The sequence below is a fragment of the Brachionichthys hirsutus genome, chromosome 9 (genome assembly GCF_040956055.1).
Source record: "Brachionichthys hirsutus isolate HB-005 chromosome 9, CSIRO-AGI_Bhir_v1, whole genome shotgun sequence".
In the NCBI taxonomy this organism is placed as follows: domain Eukaryota; kingdom Metazoa; phylum Chordata; class Actinopteri; order Lophiiformes; family Brachionichthyidae; genus Brachionichthys; species Brachionichthys hirsutus.
In genome coordinates this window covers 13,519,575-13,539,141 of record NC_090905.1, presented here as the reverse complement: position 1 = coordinate 13,539,141, position 19,567 = coordinate 13,519,575, and the positions used below count along the sequence as shown (strand labels likewise).

The window sequence follows — 19,567 nt, the reverse complement described above, 5'->3', positions numbered from 1 at the left end:
TTGTTCAGAATCAGAATCTATAACGATCACAGAGTTCACACAGCGCGGCATTACGTTAACCACAATTATATTTTTATTACACAATTATCGTTGTTTCAGCAATCCTCTGAAAGCTAAAAACGACACGCCGTTACAGGAACCCCGTTAGATCACACGAGGGCGCTCTCAGCTGCTCTTGTCCTTTTCTCTCGATTTCTCCCTTTGCTCTCGATTTGATTAACACTGAATTCGGAGCTATGGCTTTACAGTGAGATTATTTATTTGCCTGTCAATCCCACAGATCAGCGATAGCAGCTACTGTTGTGCCAGAAACAGTTGGTAATGCCTGACACTAGTTAGTGTGTTTGAATTTAATAAGCTCAAACATAACATCAACGTTTGATTGCAAAAGGCATGCTTTTATTGACAGGGTTGAATTCATGACAGTTGCAATGTCTTTATGTCGTCTTTGACTTTCTACGCTGAGAATAGCAGGAGGGCTGCTCGGGACGTCGCTTTGGGAGATGAGCAGCACCAGCTCGATCGGATGCGTGTGAAATCTCCATGTTTCAGAACAGAGAAGGCTCGAGAGCATCACAAAAATACTTCTACTGTTTTTATTCCTGCAGATTTTGTCTGATCCACTTCGGATTGCTTGTAAGGAAAAAAAAAAGAAGCTACCCATTGCATGTCAACACTGAGCCTTCAAAATAAAAGATTAGTAAGCGCATACAGAAAATGGTGATAGAGAGGAGATTAAAGCAGGTTGTAAAATAACATAACTCTTAAGTTTGGTCTTTGGAGGCCAAAGAGAGATGGAGGGGGAGCGATGCAGGCACTGAAGTCTCTTTCTCGGGTGTAAACTTAGGACGGAAGGCGTCGCTCTGCTGTCAGAAAGTGTTTTTGGGACTTTGAAAACGTGGGAAGTTCAATTTGAACTGGAAGCCGCTGCAGATCAGACAGTTCACCCGAGTCCCGCTGCCAGCTTCTCCATCTCAACTTGACGCTCTTCTGCTTTCTGCTGCGAGCGGCGCAAGACGCCCCTGAGCTCCTGAAGGTGGCCCAGCGTGCCGACCAGCTCACTCCTCACCGTCTTCATCTGACTCTCCAGCATCTGCGTGTGCCGGAGCGAGTTTCTCCTGTACCTTCTGCTGGAGCGCAGTTTTTCTTCCAGATCCTCCACTGTGAACAAACAGCCAGAAAACACAGTCAGACACTGAGCGCGGAGATTTTAGCCCCGAGGGGCAACGGAAACGTGAACCTCCTGCTAGTTACCCATGTTCTCCTGGTAGCCCGGGCCGTCCGAGCCAGACGGTGACTTCCTGTCCAGCAGACTCTTGGTCTCCTGCAGCATCCTCTCCATCTTGACGAGTTCCGCAGCCTTTGTGTCACTGTCGCGCCGGATTTTCAGCAACTCCTGCTTCCTCTGAGTCAGCTCGCCATCCAACTTACTCATGTCGAGTGTCGGTACGGGACTCCGCAGCGACGAGTGACTTCCTATGCTCAGTGTGGAGACGAAGGCGACGCCTCGACACGCCTGTTCTCATGCGGACGCTGGGTTCCCCCCCCCCCCCCAGAAGAACTGCGCCACTCATTCCTTTCGGCGTGCCGAGCCCGAAGCGCATGTCTGCGACTCATTTGAGACCAGCTGACCGTTGGGAGGGTCATGGGACCGGCTTCACAGAGGCCCCGAGCATCATCAGACGTTCTGCCCATGAAGACGCTCGCTTGTTCCCGAGCGAGACAACAACTCAAAGAATGTTTTTTATATTATACCATGAATAGAAACGCTGCACACGCTGAACCGTCACACATCTGTCTGCTGAGGAATGACCCCCCAAATCTTTGTGACCTGCTTCTTGTGTTTGATCCTGATCTGCTTCTGTTATTTATTATTGGACTGTGGATTCATCATTTGGATTATCTTCTCGTTACTGTAAACTCCTCTCTTCCATATTCCAGACCTGAATCTGCTCTCAACAGATCAGTGTGCCTCCATCTACAGTTTCATCACATGACAGGAACAAGAGTGGGGGCATAACGATATAATTCCACCATCTCAGTCGACAGTGTCATCATGTCATCGCATTTAAATACAAAAACACCTTGTTTCCATGGGAACAGCTTATTGCAGAATGTAGCACGTACTCTGAGGTATTGCTGAACATTTAAACATTAAAATGACGCCCTTCATGATGAGTAAATCTAAAATCCACATGCCAGATGTTGATGAACGAACGAGTCCATTTTATATAAATAGTTGATTTGTTGGGGATTTTTATCCCAAACTGCAGCACAGTGGGTCACGCTGCAGCGCTCCACCCGGATGTCTCTCTCTCTCTCTCTCTCTAGTGAACACACACTTTCACCACCCACATTAGAATTACCAGTGGCTCTCACGCATCACCTGCTGCACACACACCTATCTCTGGAGTCTCCATGAGCTGCAGCACAAGTTCAAATGGTTCCGGAATGTTGACAGATGCGTCCTGTCATTTGTTACCTAGGCAACCTGTGGGCTTTGGATAGGATTTGACGCAGTGGAAATGAGCAGGTGTGGGCTGCGAGTTTAAAAAGGGATTATACTAATGAGTGCTAATTAAACTCAGACATGGGAATTTAGATCTCTGCAGATGGTTTCCACTGTTTGTAGATATAGATGCCATTTTTTTTTCATTACCTTTGTAAAGGAGGGTTTCTTTACTAGATTATATAAAGGCAGCAGCTTTCAAAAATATGTCCAGATATAATGTCTCTGGTACCTAAAATAAAGTTTCAAAGAGCAAGACAGCATAACCGGTAAAGTGACCGACGCATGATTCGTTTCCTCATCACTCCACTGAGCTTTCTGTCCTGATGATGTCATGAGGGTTGTCTCTGTAGAATAGTTACGAGACAACCCTTTGATTTAAAAAGGCATGTTATATTTGAATGACATGTTGCTATAAATAGTTTTATAGATTGATAACACATTGGTGTTTTATTTAGTTGTTATTTAGTAGTCGCCACACGTTTGACGGAAACATTGCAGAGGAAACCCTTGGAATGCGGAAAAGGTGATTAGATAGGGATCCAGATTAAGGTGCTGATTCAGGAAATAATCTGCTGTTTGGTGAGGCATGCACAAAAACAAAATCTCCAAAATGTGCTATGAGGATGGAAGAAATTCAATGTTGTGTGGATGGGAATGGAGGAGCAGGATTTCTCTGTCGAACTTTGACCTGTGTTTTTTCCAGCGACTCTTATTGAAATTCTTTGCCGTGTTTTGCAGGGCTGAGGCAAGGGCCAGAGCTAAACGGATATGCAGGATCGTTTGCCCTTCGTGGAGGCCTGTTCTACACTGAGGAACATTCTGTTGCATCCAGTATAATTATCAATACTTAATCAGCCACCCCCCCAGGATTAGATCTAATTAGGTTCCGAGAACGGAGGTTCAAGGAACCTATTGTTTTTTGAGAAATTATTATTATTGTGATTTGTAATCTCACTATTCACTGTTTTCTTCTCTGCAGCTCTGTTTGTTTGTTCTGATATGGATTTATTTTTTTTAATCTGCCCACCCTAAGTGCCTCAAGGTAATCAGCATTACATAATCTCAGGAACTACATTATCTGAGCCCATTCCAATCCTCCTTCAGAACCGAAGATCCTCTCCCAGAACTATACGAGAATCACAGCTTTGTTTCGTTTTCACGTTCCCTCCAGAAAGACTCGGTACACTACGGCGTGGAATCTTTATTCTTGTGTAATTAAATCTGTCCTTTCTGACCATAAAGACAATCTGTGTTTGTGTTTACACATTCTGCAATCAGTTCTCATGAAATGCAATCCCAGACAATGAGACCGTCTGTTTTGATGGATGATAATGCACATGCTAATGTGCTGTATAACTGAGTGGCCATTACCCTGTGCTACTGCCTCCCTCTGAGACACACTCTTAACGTCTCTTTATCTCTATGTCTTCATTTATAAGAAGGTTTCTTATTTGACAACAGGATCGAGAACACAATGTTTTAGCTTTTGGAAACCATGCAAATCTCCAGGAATATGTATTTTAAACACGTGATGCTACTGATGCAGCTGCCTATTGGCCTATTTGGGCACTATGACGATATTTAAGTGTAGTCCATTTACCATTTTTGTTTTAGTGTGAAACAAGTTAAAGATTACAGTAACTAGCCAGAAGGTCAAGCTAATGGAAAACACACATTGTCCTGCAACGTGATGCTTTAATTATCTTAGAGATGCTTTCATTCAGTCATTATTCCGCTGACTTCCAGACATGGCTTATCACCTCAGCACGGAAATGACAAACAATAGACACAGAGGCTCGACATGCATGAATGCTCTGTAAACATTCATTCTCTGGTGAAAACCTTGACAGCAGGACTATGAAATGGGAGCCTGATGGAGGGGCAGCACCGTGTCACTGTGACAAATCCAGGGTCAAAGCCAGACAACTGCAGTACAAAGAATGTAAGGAGAACATTAGTAATTGCCTTAAAATATATTCTCAATAAAGGACATTTGCTTCGTATCTGACCACCAAATACTGTAGATAGAAAAATATGAATCAGTCTTGGGTTCCACTGATACTGTACTTTCTTCTTGTCCCGTGAGGGGTCGCCACAGCAACCAAACGTCCTCTCAGTGCCACACTTCTTCTCAGCTGTCCTCTTTTACTGCTTTTACTGCCTCTTTTCATGTTCATCAGCTGGTTGCTATATTTTATGTTGCTTTTGGTCTCCTCTTTGTAATGCCGTCATTGATGCAGTGTTTGATAGACAGAGGCCAGCCAGGGCTTTTACTGATCCTGAACAATAAAACAGCATCTTAAAATAGAAAGAGTCCGCTGAAAGGCCCTAAGGAGCTTTGTAGAGCCCTTCTCCAAGACACCGTTGTTTATTTACCGAGCTAATCAACGGCAGTGTGACATCGCCCACTTGAACAGGATGTGTGCATGGGGCTTCTCGCTATGTGACGTACCATGTCAGCATCTGAGCCCTTGTTAATTGAAAACAATATGACTTGGGATGAAATGAGGCATGCAACCTGTAAAATTCTCAATGAAGCAGTAGGTATACTTTGCAATATTGCATACGTAGTTGCACCTTATATGCCCAAGGATGTTATGTTTTCACTGGTCAGTGGTTTGTTTTCTAGCAAACTTGAAAAACCCCATTGAATTCGGGTTCAGGTCTCCAGAATCCTATTGCTATTCCTCATCTGTGCACTCCAAAACCTTCAATGGTGGAAATCTCCTTTAAATCTCTTCTTCATCTTCTGCCTTTTCTCCACTGTGTGTCTAATAATGGTGAGTTATTAATTATTATTATAATTATTATAACTAGGATCATTATAATAGTCATCATGTGATTGGTCGGGGTTAACCGTCCTCCTTCTCTGATTGGTCAGCGCGCCCTGCGCTCGACGCGGAGCTGCCTCCGCAGCGTCAGCGGCGCAGCGCAGCTCGTCCTGCCGCGCCGCTGCGTCCGTGCGCGCACAGACGGGTAGAATCAGTAATGTTTTACGTGAGGAGCATCTGCAGGGCTGGATACACGCACGTTACCAGACACGAGCGGGCTTCTTCCCTCAGCAGGTGCATGTGATGCTCTTTGCCATGGCCAGAGATCTGTTTTCATGGGGACTCTTCAGAAAGCCTCTGTGCGTTCAGGTAAGCTCCAGAAATCCCTCTGGGCTCCAGCCCAACAGGGAAGCTCCGCATGGGCTGCAGCTCCGGCGCTCGGTTGTTGCACACTGGTCAGAACCTGCACCATCGGACCTTCAGATTGCGTAAGGGTTGATGGTAATGCGCATAGACCGAAGCCTCTACTGAATCTACCCGGACAGGGATCAGACACCCTCCTGATCCCCGTTTCTGTGGCAACCACGTCCGTGATGTACGCGGCAGGTTGTCAAACATCCAATGGAGGCTGTCAAACTTACTGTCGCCTCACGTTTCAGAAGGCAACAGCCCCTTAGCTGCAACATGACCGGAAATTAAATTATTGTTTGCATCAATCGTGCATAGCAAAGAGGTGCCTTACAAGCAAATGAGCAAACAAACAAACAATAAATATAAATATATGAAAGGGGGGTTAAAGACAAATCCACATCATCTGGAGACTGAAACGACAACAACAAAAGAAAAATGCAATAAAAACAGCAGAATAATTGTAAAAATATAAGATCATACATTTAGAAGTCGTTTTATCAATAAATAATTATAATTATTTATTTAAGGATTCGCTGCCATGAAGTCATTTTAGTTTCGAGTTGATAAATTAACTCTGTAATTCTTGTTGAGCCTGATAATGAGGTTTCCTAAATCACAAAAGGTCCCGCTTTTGTTCCTGGTTGTTGTGTTTCAGAGGTTTGGTGAAAAAATATGGAACACTTTTTGAGACATCCTTCAGAACAAACCCCCAAAAGAAGCGTGGGCGATGAATGGAACCCATTCCTGCATCCACTTCCAGAGTCCATTCATTTGTGGTGGGTGGATAAAATAAATAACAATAACCAGCATTCAGAGTGTTGTGATAATCAATAAAAGAAGTAGATGAAGCTCAGACGGGATAGATGAGTTTCATGCTCGCTGTTGCAGCAGCGATGAGCTGAACGCAACACCAGATTCAAGAGAAGAACCAGACCGAGACCTAGAGCACTCAGAGAGCACAGACCTCCTCCAAGCAGCTCGTTTCCCTTCTAACTGGATTCACACCGTCCACATGCTGATCGGGATCATCATCAAAATGCTTCTAGATTGTTCTCGGCATCTTTATACACCAACCATGAAAAGTCGAAGTGAATCAGAGTTGTTGTGTATTTGAAACTGATTTTTGGGTTCGGGTGTTAATGTTAAAATGTAACATTTATTCCTGACTCCATTCCGGATCAGAGCCAGATGACATTCGGTGGTGAGATAGAGAGACCCCCCCCCCCCCTCCCTACATGACTGTGTCAAATCCCATAAATATCGGTCAATAATCAACCGAGATATTGAGGAACACATTTTGAAGCCTCATGTTGTCGAAAATTTCAAAGTGATCCAGAATCCAGGATCTCTTCTGGATCTCCACCAAAATTGAATCCACGTTTCCTGGTAGGATTCCCAACACTTCCTGAAAATGTCACCAAGATCCTCGGTTATGCTGCAGCCGTTTCACGTCACACCCAGAATGCCTTGCGACGTAAACAACATTGGCGACCCCCAACCAAAATGGATTTTATATATTATAAGAAATAATTGTATATTTCTGTCTATGTATTTTAGTAGTAGAGAATATTCTTGTATTTTTAGACCGATTTGTCAAAACAGTAAGGGGATCGCTTTAAGTTGCAGAGTTGAGTCAGCATGCTTTGTGTGTGTGTGTGTGTGTGCGTGTGCGTGTGCGTGCGCGCGCTGGGGTTTGCCTGCCGTCTGGACTGTGATGACCCAGACCTCTGTAGTGACGGTCTAAAGTACCGTTTTCTACACAGATTACGTGCCTGTTCTTCATTTCTCATCAATATGAGGCAACCTCACATATCTCCTGCCTTTCACCTCCACCTTTTCACGTCTTTCTGAGTGCTGCTCGGCAGCCCATTAACCAGCCCCCCCCCCCCCCTCTGAGGGGTAGCTTTATCACCATGCATAATGGATGAGTGGCGTGCAGGCTGCAGAAACCCGTCAGAACGGTTTCATGCTTCCTGATAAGCCTGAATCTCGGCCTGAGTAGCTCAACGCCTCTCCAGTGTCATTTCACAGACGCTACCGGTCCAAGGCCGTGGGCGTACGGCGAGGAAGGAGTTCAACCGGACACTGACAGCTCGCCACTCCCCGCCTGCGGCCCCCGTTCCCCATCAGTCTCTAATTAATAGCCGTCACAGCAGCCACAAATCAATATTGTCTCGTCAGTCGTGTTTGTGTAGCCCCCACAAAGGGTCAATACATAATCCCAGAGACAGAGATGAAGCAGCCACAGTTGCAATGAAAGCCACAAAATATTGATTAGAAAAAGGCCATCCGACCATTTGCATCGGCGTGGAGTGCAACTTCCACGCCGAGAAATCGATGTGAGGCACAGACAGCGGCGGCGGCTGCTGTTAAATCAGCTCGGTCAGGTGTGTAAGAAAACAACGATGAATGAAAAGCATATATATATATATATATATATATACGTATATGCGAATACAGCGGGTAAAATAAGAACTGAGCACGTCACCATTTTGCTCAGCAAATATAATTATAAAGGTGCTTCTAAGATGGAGTTTTCACCTTAGATGCCCGTGAATTACGTTACGTTTAATAAAACGGTGGCTGTTGCTTCACAGCAAGAAGGTTGCAGGTTCAATTCCTATCTGTGCTGAGTTTGTATGTTCTCCTCGTGTCTGCGTAGATTTTCTTTGGGTTCTGCCGTTTCCTCCGAAGACCTGCAACGTGGGTGAATTGGCCGTAGGTGTGAGTGTGTGCGTGATTGGTTGTCTGTCTCTTTGTGGCCCCCGTGATGTGCTGGCGACGCATCCGGGATGTAAATGTTGTACTTTTGTCGTACTTGGGACGGCTAAAAAGTGATTTCCCAGTAATGCAGCCCGGTTGGAAGACGGATCCAAGCAGCCCGCCGGGGGGGGGGGGGGGTTAGAAGGAAACTCTGGAGGTGTAACAAGCCCAGAGTCGCTCTGCTGCTCGGTCCACCCGCTAACAACATCCTGAGGGGTCGCCACAGCAACGGTCTCCACTTCACCCTGTCCTTTGCATCGTCCTCCCGGAGGACACCAGCCGATCATTTACATTCCAGTTACACATTCGTCCTGCTCGCACCGGCGGCCAGACGACTTCATTATCGTACTCTACCGGCCGTTCACTGGATGGAAGAGCAGATTGGTGTATCGACTTTTGGCATCTTAGCATTGATCACGGCTGAGGAATGAATTACTGAGCATGAGGAGCTCCAGACACCGCGTCATGATGCTCAGGATGCATTTCAGTAAGTGAGCAATGTCCCAATATTCAGCAGGGTAGCGTCTTCATCGTCAATGAGCATTGTGCAGCCGGCTGGGGGGGGGGGGGGGGGGGGGTCGGCTCACTGATGTTATGCTGCAAACAAACAAGTAGAACTCATGACTTTAAGCCCTCCACTATTTTAGATTCATGCTTGAACTCACTTTTAAGGTTTCTTTGAATGATAATCAGCAGATTCTAATAATCCCATTTATACTTGAACATTTATGGACCAAACCATTTGCAGCCTAAATTGGTGGACTCTTTTAATTTCCAGCATAAATGAGGGTAAAGTCAAGAATGAATATGACGTATCAGATTTGGTTAATTTAATTTACCCTGAACCCTGAGGAGGAGCAGGGAGGGCAGGTTCCATCTAAGCGTACTCTACTGTAAAGCCTCTGAACGGTGTTTCCGCCAGGCCAGGTTTTCCTACCTGCGTGTGAAGTTCCTGTTCTTCTCCTGGCTGGCGGTCTTTGTGGGGAGCTGGATCGTCTATGTCGAGTACTCGTCCTACACAGAGCTGTGTCGTGGGCACGACTGCAAAAACTCCATCGTGAGTGTTTTATTACTCCCGTCATATACATCCACGCGTCCCTCCGTGCAGGTTACCAATGCCCCCCCCGTTGTTTTCTTTCAGTGCGACAAATACAGAAACGGCGTGATTGACGGCTCGGCCTGCAGCAGCCTGTGTGAGAAAGACACGCTTTACCTGGGGAAGTGCTTCACGGCCAAACCCGACAGCCAGGTCAGTCCCGAGGCTCCGCTCTGGTCCAGGCGGCGTTCCGTTAGTCCAGACTCGCCTGAGGGTCCAGCTCGTGTATTTCAGGTGTACTCCGGGAGCTGGGGAGATCTGGAGGGAGTCGTCAAGTGCCAGATGGAGGAGGCGCCTCATTACGATTTGGGCAACGAGATGGAGCGCAGGAAGGAGGGCGCAGCCTTCAACAAGCCCACCAAGGGGACGTCTGTGGAGAAGTTCAGAGAGATGATCCTCGACCATCTGAAGGTCAAGAATTTAACAGTTGACCTTCATTGCGGCTGCCTTCTTCTTCTTCATCTTCATCTTCATCTACTTTCAGCAACAATGTTCTTGAAAATCTCCACTTAAAGGTTAAATAAATGGCCCCCACCCCGCTGGCAGCTGTCTTCTAACTACTGCACTGCAGTATGCATTATGTGTAATAGTACTAGGTTGCGTTACATGAAGTGTTCCATTAAATATTCCACTAACTCAAATCCAACGCCTAAAAACTGTTTTTCCATTCTTCACAGGCCAAAGTGGGGGATCAGGCCAATCTGGCAGACTTGGCAACCCAAGTGCTGTCTCTAACAGATTGGAATAAAGACGGCCACATCTCGCTACCCGAGGCTCGCTCCGCATGGGCTCTGCTGCAGCTCAATGAATTCCTGCTAGCGCTCGTCCTGCAGGACAGAGAGCACACGCCCCGGCTGCTGGGCTTCTGTGGAGACCTGTACGTGATGGAGAAGGTGCCACACTCGCCCCTGTATGGGATCAGTCTGCCCTGGATCATCGAGGTGTGGATCCCTGCCGGGCCGCGCCGCAGCATGGACCAGTGGTTCACCCCCTCCTGGCCGCACAAGGCCAAGATCTCCATCGGGCTGCTGGAGCTGGTTGAGGACGTCTTCCACGGCACGTTCGGCAGCTTCATCATGTGCGACTTGAGCGCCACCAGTTTCGGCTACAACGATCGCCACGACCTGAAGGTGACGGACGCGCGGTACATTGTCCCCGAGGCCATTTTCCACGAAAACATTCGGCAGCAGCGCTGCGACGTGGACGAGGACTGTGTCTACGGGTCCGACTGCCTGACCTCCTGTGACCTCACCAAGCACCGCTGCACCACCGAGGCCACCAGGCCAAACTTAGCCAAGGCCTGCGAGGCGCTCAAGGACTACATCCTGAGAGGAGCGCCGCCCGACGTGAGGGACGAGCTGCAGAAGCAGCTGTACGCCTGCATCGCGCTGAGGGGCGCCGCGGAGCAGATGGAGATTGAGCATTCGCTCATTCTGAACAATCTGAAGACTTTGCTGTGGAAGAAAATCTCTCATACGAAAGACTCCTGAAACAGAGGAGAAGGCCGACGCCTGTTCAGGCTCTTAAATATATGGACGTGTTTCCACTGTGGAAACAGAAACATTTGATTCTGTATTTAATATGTTAGATTATTTATTTTTGCTTCACTTTCGTCACTTTGACCAACAGTACAGAATTACATCGCAATTAATAAAGAAGGCGGAATTAAAACGTTCAGGCACCAGAATTAGGACCCGAGGAACGATGTGGTAGCAGAGAAACGCCAGTTTGTGTTTTTAGCATCTCTGAAGGAAGGCTGGAGCACGGAGAGCTCGTCCTCTCCATCAGGATCGAGTCGAAATACATTCAGAAAAGCACTCAGAGAGCGCAGACCTCCGCCGAGCAGCTCGTTCCACACCGTCCACACGGTGAACTGGATCAGCACCAAAAGGTTCTAGATTGTTCTCGGTCTCTTTACACACCAACCATGAGAAGTCAAAGTGAATCAGAATTTGATTTGTGAATCCATAAATTGGGTTTTCAATGTTAAAATGTCATATTTTTTCCTGACCTCATTTTGGATCCGATCCAGATGAAATTCGGTGGGGAGATAGAGCCCCCCCCCCCCCCCCCCCACGACTGTCAATAAACATAAACATTGGTCATCAACAATAAGCTGAGATATTGAGGAACACATTTTGAATCTCTATTGACTGTAAATCAAACATTTCAAAGTGATCCAGGACCTATTCTGGATCATCACCCAAACGTAATCATCTGTTCCTGGTAACATTCCCAACATTCCCTGGACATTTCATCAGCACCCGCCTGTAACCTTCCGAGTTATCGCGCTCACAGACAAACAGAACAACCTCCTCGACGGAGGCAACAATAAATGTTGCCGTCATCAAACCCCTTTTGGTCGTGCTGCATATGCAGGAAATACGCATCTCCGGAAGCATCACTCATCGTTCCCATCGTCAAGCTACAAATGACAAGGACAGTCTGGATCAGGGGCGGAGCTATGGGTGGCCCCGCCCAGTGAGATTCATAAAATACATGTATTTCTAAATATAAACTACTTGAATGTGTCATTTTGCTTTTTATTTTGTTGAATATTAAGAAATGAATACTTTCTACACGAAAAATAGAAATAATGTTTCACGTGATTGATTGATTGAAAGCCTCCCGACACTCGAGTTCATTATCGATCAGAGGGCGGGTCGTTATGTTCGCGGAGTTAAACGATGGGCATGCTTGTGTATCACTGTAAATTACGGCAGGATTTCAACATTATTGAAGTGTTATTTTTAAAAACATTAACCTAGTTTTAAAATAAACAAACTACGGCCCATTCGTTGTTGTTTTTTACAGAATAATGAGGTTCGTTAATCGATCATTCAAACAGTATTTTTTGCATTGTGGGTAATTTCACCTCACCCGCACACGTCAGATCGACTCCGTTTCTCCATCCATTGACATCCTGGGAGATATTTGATGAGTAGAAGTTTAATCTTCATTAATAACTTGTTTCAAAGTATGTAAGTGATGTTTTCAATTGATTTGCATTATCCTACTGAATAAATCAAAGTAGAAGGATTCAGCAGCTACAGCTAAAAGGTTTCATGCTGAATGGCCAAAAACAAAAGGAGCTCGTATCCAATATATACAGTATATATATACCATGTTTTCAAACACTTTTAAAATGAAGTCAGGCTAATCTATTTCATATTTAGTTTTGCTGATGAAACCACAGATCAAAAAGTGCTGGAATTTTAAGATAAAGTGTGCAGCTGTCGTCCGTTCATTCTAAGAAAAATTGCTCCAAATGAAAGCCAAGCATGGCTTATATTATATCAAACATAAAACTACTAATCAAAAAGGGCTTTAATTATTAATAAAATACAGGAGTTTAAAGATCTGCTCCAGATATCAGGTCAGAAAATAGCCCTCTCCTTTGTCAGGAAACTACCTGAATGGCAAACAAGCGGCTCCGTCTGGCCCATAAGTTTGCAAACCTGTCAGCCATGAGCCTCGAGCACGAATCATTTTTCACTTTATCCTTGCAAGATAAGATTTATCAGCATCCTTCTACAGATATAGTCCCCGTCTCTCCTCTGGACATGTCCAAACCATCAAAGTCTGGTCTCTCTGACCTTGTCTCCAAAACGTCTAACCTTCACTGTCCCTCTTATTGTCTCATTTCTAATCCTGTCCAACCTGGTCGCTCCCAAGGAGAACCTCAGCATCTTCATCTCCTCCACTTCTAGCTCCGCCTCCTGTCTTCTCCTCAGAGCCACTGTCTCTAAGCCGTCCATCATGCTGTCCTCACCACTGTCTCTAAGCCGTCCATCATGGCTGTCCTCACCACTGTCTCTAAGCCGTCCATCATGGCTGTCCTCACCACTGTCTCTAAGCCATCCATCACGGCTGTCCTCACCACTGTCTCTAAGCCGTCCATCATGCTGTCCTCACCACTGTCTCTAAGCCGTCCATCATGGCTGTCCTCACCACTGTCTCTAAGCCATCCATCACGGCTGTCCTCACCACTGTCTCTAAGCCGTCCATCATGCTGTCCTCACCACTGTCTCTAAGCCGTCCATCATGCTGTCCTCACCACTGTCTCTAAGCCGTCCATCACGGCCGTCCTCACCACTGTCTCTAAGCCGTCCATCATGCTGTCCTCACCACCGTCTCCAAGCCGTCCATCATGCTGTCCTCACCACTGTCTCTAAGCCGTCCATCATGCTGTCCTCACCACTGTCTTGTAGACGTTTCCTGGTACACTCAATCTCAGCACCCAATTCCCTACAGAATTCACGAGCATCCAACGAGGGGGATAAAGACAAATGACACAAAGTGATTTACGTTTCTGAAAATATTTATTGAACCTCTTGTGGCACAGACCGACTCCTCAGTCTGAAGCTTCTTGTTCCTGAGCCCGGAGGAAGCTGGCCTTCTTCTGGGCGACGCGGTCCTTCCTCTGGGCCAGAGAGAGCTTGGCACGATTCCATCTAGGACACAGGGCACAACGTTAGCATGCGCCGCTCGGTGAAGGGGCTGCAGAGGAGCACGGACATCGCTCACCTCTTCTTCTTGACTTCTCTGGGAGGCTTCTTTTCATGGACAGGGTTCTCGCGAATAGAGGCGTGAGCCTTTTTGTACATTTGCTCAATCTGAAAGAACCAAATGCAGTTACATTGATATGAACAAACAAACACTTCATATCCAAGAATATATAGAAATAGAAGCTACACAATCATGTCAGCCTTCAACATCTCCCCTAATGTCATGATCAATATCAAGCAGGCACTACAAACCAAGTGCTCCTGTCAAATACTAGTCAGCACTAACCCCCCCCCCCCAAAACAAATCATGTAGTACATGTAGCATGAATGAAGGCAGGAACAGCGCCGGGGTTATTACAAGACTTCAGGTTGTGTTTTCGCTCAATGTGAACAGTTATAAAAGCTTAACTCTCGGCTTAAGGCCAAAGTCTCTTTGCTGCTCCCGGAGATCTGAGATCATGCAGGACATTCCGACAGCCCATCTGCTGCAGCAGAAAGGTTGCCATTGGTTACAGAATGAACCACCCAATCAAACGGCCTGGACTCTGAGCTCCCGTGTCCCGTGTCCTCTGCACTGTGTGTGGAACTAGTCCCCAATCAGAACATCCTACTCCTCACAGCTCTGACATCTACTAATCCACAGAAGGGAAGCTCTCCAATCTGAATCAGGAGGCTTCCTGGTTTCCATCGGGCAGCAGCAGCTGGACTCGAGGACTCGAGGCCTGCTGCGTGTGCGGAGGCAAACGGAGGACTTGCCGAATCAGGGGTGACGCCGTTCTTGATGAATCGGGAGAACTGCCTCTTGTACGCATCCTCGTCCTCCTCCAGCAGGTAGCTCATGTACTCGGACACGTTGATGCCCATGATGTGCTTGCGGTGAACCTCTGCGTTGAACTCCTTGCTCTCTGAATCATACCCAGGGAAGCGCTTGGTGCTGGGGAATGGGGAACAAAACGCAGAACCCTGAATGAAGAGGCAGGTCCAGCCGATCCTCGACTCACGAATGCAGAGCAGAACAATCATTTAAACCTGGCTGTGAAGAAAAACGGTCAGTTCAGATCAGACATCTGGACGGCTGAGAAGGTAAAGTCGCGTTTTGATTTTGTGTCGACTCATCAGAACTATCCGGACTCCACTGGATCCCAGCAGGTCCTGAATAATTTCCCTCTCGTGTTACAGCTCAGGCTTTTTTAAGGCCTACTCGGCTCTGCGGAGTGAAAGTCACCAGGTGCAAAGTTATTCAACTAACGCTGAATTATCGGTGAAACGCACAATCAGCCCTGAGCGGCTTCTTCTCTGGGCCTCCTTTGCAGTCGCCGTTCGTTTCAGGGCTCCAGAGATCAGCATCCAGAAACGCCCTCCTCTAGACGGATCAGACTTTTCTTGTGCTTTTGGGTCAGGACTAGTCAGACGCACCCCAACGACTAGGGCTAGGCTACGTCTGACGTCGGTTCATTGTTCGAACATCTGATCTGTACGTTCCTCATGCGGGACGATGTCCGGGAGGATAAATCATGGAAACTTGAATGAACAGTGTCTTTTGCTTCCGGCACAAACTCTTGCTGAGACTTCTAATGAACTCGGTGCCAGTTTGTTCTACAGCAGCGGTCCCCAACCTTTTTCCTGCCACGGACCGGTTTCATGCCGTGAAATCTTTTCGCGGACCGGGGGGGGGGCGCATACCGGGAATTAAATTTAAAAGAGGAATATAATCTTACCAATAAACAATAACTATTAAATAAATAGTTACACAATATCTACCATAAATTGCGGTCCCAATAATTACTTCTGTCCTTCATGGTTTTTTGTTTCATAAATTCCACATTCTTGTTTTTTAATCCGGGTTCTTGTTTTTTAATCCGGGTTCTGGTCTCAATGTGCCGAAGCAGGTTTGAACCCTTCATTGCTCGTTAACGGAGCGACTCAGCTGTTAATACCCGTTTTAAGTCTTAGTCCTGGTTTCTCTTCTTGGAGGTCGTCGGCGCCTCTTCTTCCTCCTCTTCTTCCTCCTCAGTTGGACTTTTCTCCTTAGCAAAGAAGCTCTCCAAAGACTTTTGTTTCCATTTATTAATTTTCGCGAGTTCACGGCTGTTTTTTTTTAGCAGCGTATCAAGACGCGATTGTTACGTTGGAGAAAATCCGGTCGTTTTTCAAAATAAAACACCTTTTAGACGCTAATAATCGATACAACGGAAATTGTATACATTAGTCGTTCTTTCTTTGCGGCCCGGTAACAAATGCCTCACGGACCGGTACCGGGCCGTGGCCCGGTGGTTGGGGACCCCCGTTCTACAGGATAAAGGAGCTGCGCTGGTTCAGAACCAGAGAGAATCTCTCTGGGTCTCTGACTGATGAAGTTGTGGTTTAATCTCTTTGATCTCAGAGTCTGAGTCACAAGCATAGAGCCTGCCGTTTGACACTCAATGTGTACGAGCCGCGGTACCGGAAACAAGACCGCAAGGGCTTTTTTGAAATGCTCCTCTTAGACGGGATGTTTGACTTTATTTGTACTGTAATACATGCTACTGTGTGACTGTACTTGTACTCTAACATTCTATCTAATAAATATATTCATCATCATCATCACCGGCATGTCAACTCATGTCATCAATATCCAATTCTTTATAATGCTACCCTGACATTGAACTCTGCCTCTCTTCAACAGCCAGAATTAAAAATGGTAGGAATACACTTTTGTTTCTAATGGAAGAAGAGACTTTAATCTTTCAGAGTAAAGAATATCCTGTGGGGCTTGGACCGTCCGGAAAAACACGCCGCGGCACTCAATGAGTTAAAAAAATCTGCAAGTAGCTCAGAGATGAGTCGACCAATCAGACCGGTCTCTGCGCTCGTCTTGGACCATTATTTGTGTTAAAGCGCAAACCCCACAGCTCCTCTGGCGGTCTGAAGGATCGAGTCTCATTCATGAAAAGAATCAAAGAGGTAGAGAACGCAGCGACGCTCCACTAACGTTAGAACCTACGACCTCACCACCGACATCCCAAAATACAAGCTCTGAAAAACACCGATGGGTCCCATCGAATGGAGCGACACTACCCAGACATCACGCCCCCCCCCTGCCATGAAGCGGGCGGGTACCTGTGCGGGATGGACAGGCCTCCATCCACAGCTCCCTTCAGGGCGCCGAACACCTTGTTGCCCGTGGTGGTTCTTGCAAGCCCGGCGTCCAGGTAGCAGGAGAACGCGCCCGGCTGGCCGTCGACGCTCTCCACGTTGAACTCGTCGCCCGTCGCCTCCACCTGGCCTTCGTACACCTTGTCCAAGCCGAACTTGTTCAGAAGCTGCCGGCGAAAGAGCGGAACCGATTTTAAAAGCACCGATTGGCCCGTCGCGAGAACATTAACCCCCGCGTAGAGAGAAAGGCAGAGCGGGGGAACCGCCGGCACGTACCCTGCGGGCCAGCAGCAGGCCAGTGCAGTAGGCCGCCGCGTAGTTCGTCAGGCCAACAGCGACGCCGTATTTGGGGAGCTCGTGCGAGTAGGCCGCACACACGATCATGTCACCCTCGATCTTGGCGTAGGCAATCTGCAACGCAGAGAAAGGTAATCCAAAAGCTCGTCGCAGGAACGACTGGAACACCGTCAGACGAGATCGGTGCAACGGCGCACGCCGGATAAACAACTTCCTTTGAACAAAATGGCTTTGATGCCAGCGTGAGCTCACCTGGCAGACAATGTCCCTGTTGGAGAAACGGACAATCATCCGGTACTTGGGCGTGTTGTACTTGTTCTTGTCCTGAACAACCAGGCGTTTACGTGCAAAGTAGTCGGTCTTTCCCTCTGGAAGGAAAACACACCTCCATTAGCTGGAACAGCGCCCGCGTGAGGAAGGCAGCGGAAGCAGCTCTTACCTCGCCTCCTCCTGAACTTCACCTGATACCTCTTGAAGTAGGCCTTGTTCTTAACCACTTTAACAAAACCCTGAAAGACAACAGACTGGCTGAACATACACGGTGTCGCCGAGAGCCTAAGACTGTCACTGAGGACCATTAGCTCCTGCTAACGTTAGCACACTCGGCTAACGGAAAAGTAAGAGTAAGTTAGCATGATTGCTACACAAGAACGGACAGTCTGACACATAACTGCGCAGAAGAAGCTCCTGGGCACGACCTTAAGAGGTTAGAGTAGCGCAGTGATGAAGACATGACAGTATCTCCGAAGCAGGCGGCCGCAGCTTAGCGTTTAGCGTGAGAGCAGCCATTAGGCCACGTTTGCGCCGACCGGGCTAAGCGTTAGCAGGACTCAATCTAACGTCATCTGAATGTCGGAGGCATGTTTTTAACTGTCTGAGACCGCAGAGCGCAACGCGAATGAGCGATGCGTCGACGCGACCGCATATCCGGACGAACAACAAACCATTTCTGCAGTCTTTCAGTCTCCTTATGAAGGAGCCCAGAGCCAAAGACTGGCTATTGACTCCGCTGCACTGGGAAAAGGAAGCTTCCCGTGCGCATGCGCCACAAATAGCGCGTCACAGGGATGAGTCCGGAAGTCGCGACGCTGTAGGATCTGCTACTCTGCCCCCTACCGGGTCGGAGCGGTCATTACCTAAATAAAGGCTGTCTATCTTTTAACCAGGAGAAATCTGAATGCAATTTTTATTAACCTCCGCCAAGGAGGTTATATTTTTGACGGCGTTTGTTTGCGAGCAGGATTACGGGAAAAATGCTGGATTGATCTTGATGAAGAAAAAACTCTGAAAATGTATAAAGATACCAAGAACAATCTAGAACCTTTTGATGATGATCATTCAGGCCATGTGGATCCAGGAATTAAAAAATATATATGCACTTGATATATCATTACCTCTACCAAAGAGATTATGAAGAACTAATTCAAATGATAAAGGTATGTTTTATGGTAACAGTCGTTTTCAAAACCTAAATGCGTAGCATATAAACAGGACGGTAGGTCATGCAGGGAACCTGTTGAGGTTTGTGTTCTCTGAACACTGAAGTGAGGAGACCATCAAACAGACTACAAATTACATTTTCATATAATACTTCCAGTTTTTATTGTTCACATTCACATTATTAGGAGTTCAGGTTTCATTTATGGCCCCCAGCATGTCGGGAGCACTGCGTGACGACAGCCTTATTTAGTTGAAGCAAATTAAAACCTTTAACCCTTTTAACATCTTATCAGCCACACTGTAAGGAATGCAGTGATGGAGGTGGAACGTTTGGAGTTAGGCAACAGTAAAACATTTTTTGGCACGTCACAGTAGGAAACGCACAAAAAAATGAAAAATAATTGTTTCTGTAAAAGGTTCTTATACTGTTCGTGTTCTCTTCTAATATTTACACCTACAACAATAAGAAAACAGCTCATGTCACTCATTTGAAATAACGCTTACTGATGTACACAAATATGAAGTGCAACGCCAACATGGTAGAAAACATTTTGACAGGTGTTAAAACTATTTGGTTTTGTTTTACCACCCAGCCTGTATTGTTACCTTCATTTGTTTCCGTCCTTCTTAACTC

General features: G+C 46.7%; 2 protein-coding genes across 2 annotated transcripts; one reads left to right on the top strand and one right to left on the bottom strand.

Annotated features, from left to right (window-relative positions):
- The first annotated feature begins 5,598 nt into the window (after positions 1 to 5,598).
- On the top strand, positions 5,599 to 11,043 carry dipk1ab (divergent protein kinase domain 1Ab). The gene is made up of 5 exons (XM_068743711.1): positions 5,599 to 5,652; positions 9,380 to 9,514; positions 9,599 to 9,706; positions 9,788 to 9,964; positions 10,231 to 11,043. Exons 1-5 carry the CDS (start codon positions 5,599 to 5,601, stop codon positions 11,041 to 11,043), a joined length of 1,287 nt encoding a protein of 428 aa, XP_068599812.1.
- Positions 11,044 to 13,856: 2,813 nt separating this feature from the next.
- On the bottom strand, positions 13,857 to 18,536 carry LOC137899077 (large ribosomal subunit protein uL18). The gene is made up of 8 exons (XM_068743087.1): positions 18,438 to 18,536; positions 17,933 to 18,002; positions 17,746 to 17,861; positions 17,473 to 17,607; positions 17,161 to 17,363; positions 14,818 to 14,995; positions 14,081 to 14,169; positions 13,857 to 14,007 (listed from the first exon to the last, which is right to left on the bottom strand). The coding sequence occupies exons 1-8, from the start codon at positions 18,438 to 18,440 to the stop codon at positions 13,908 to 13,910; spliced, it is 894 nt and encodes a 297-aa protein (XP_068599188.1). The 5' UTR covers positions 18,441 to 18,536; the 3' UTR covers positions 13,857 to 13,907.
- Positions 18,537 to 19,567: the final 1,031 nt, after the last annotated feature.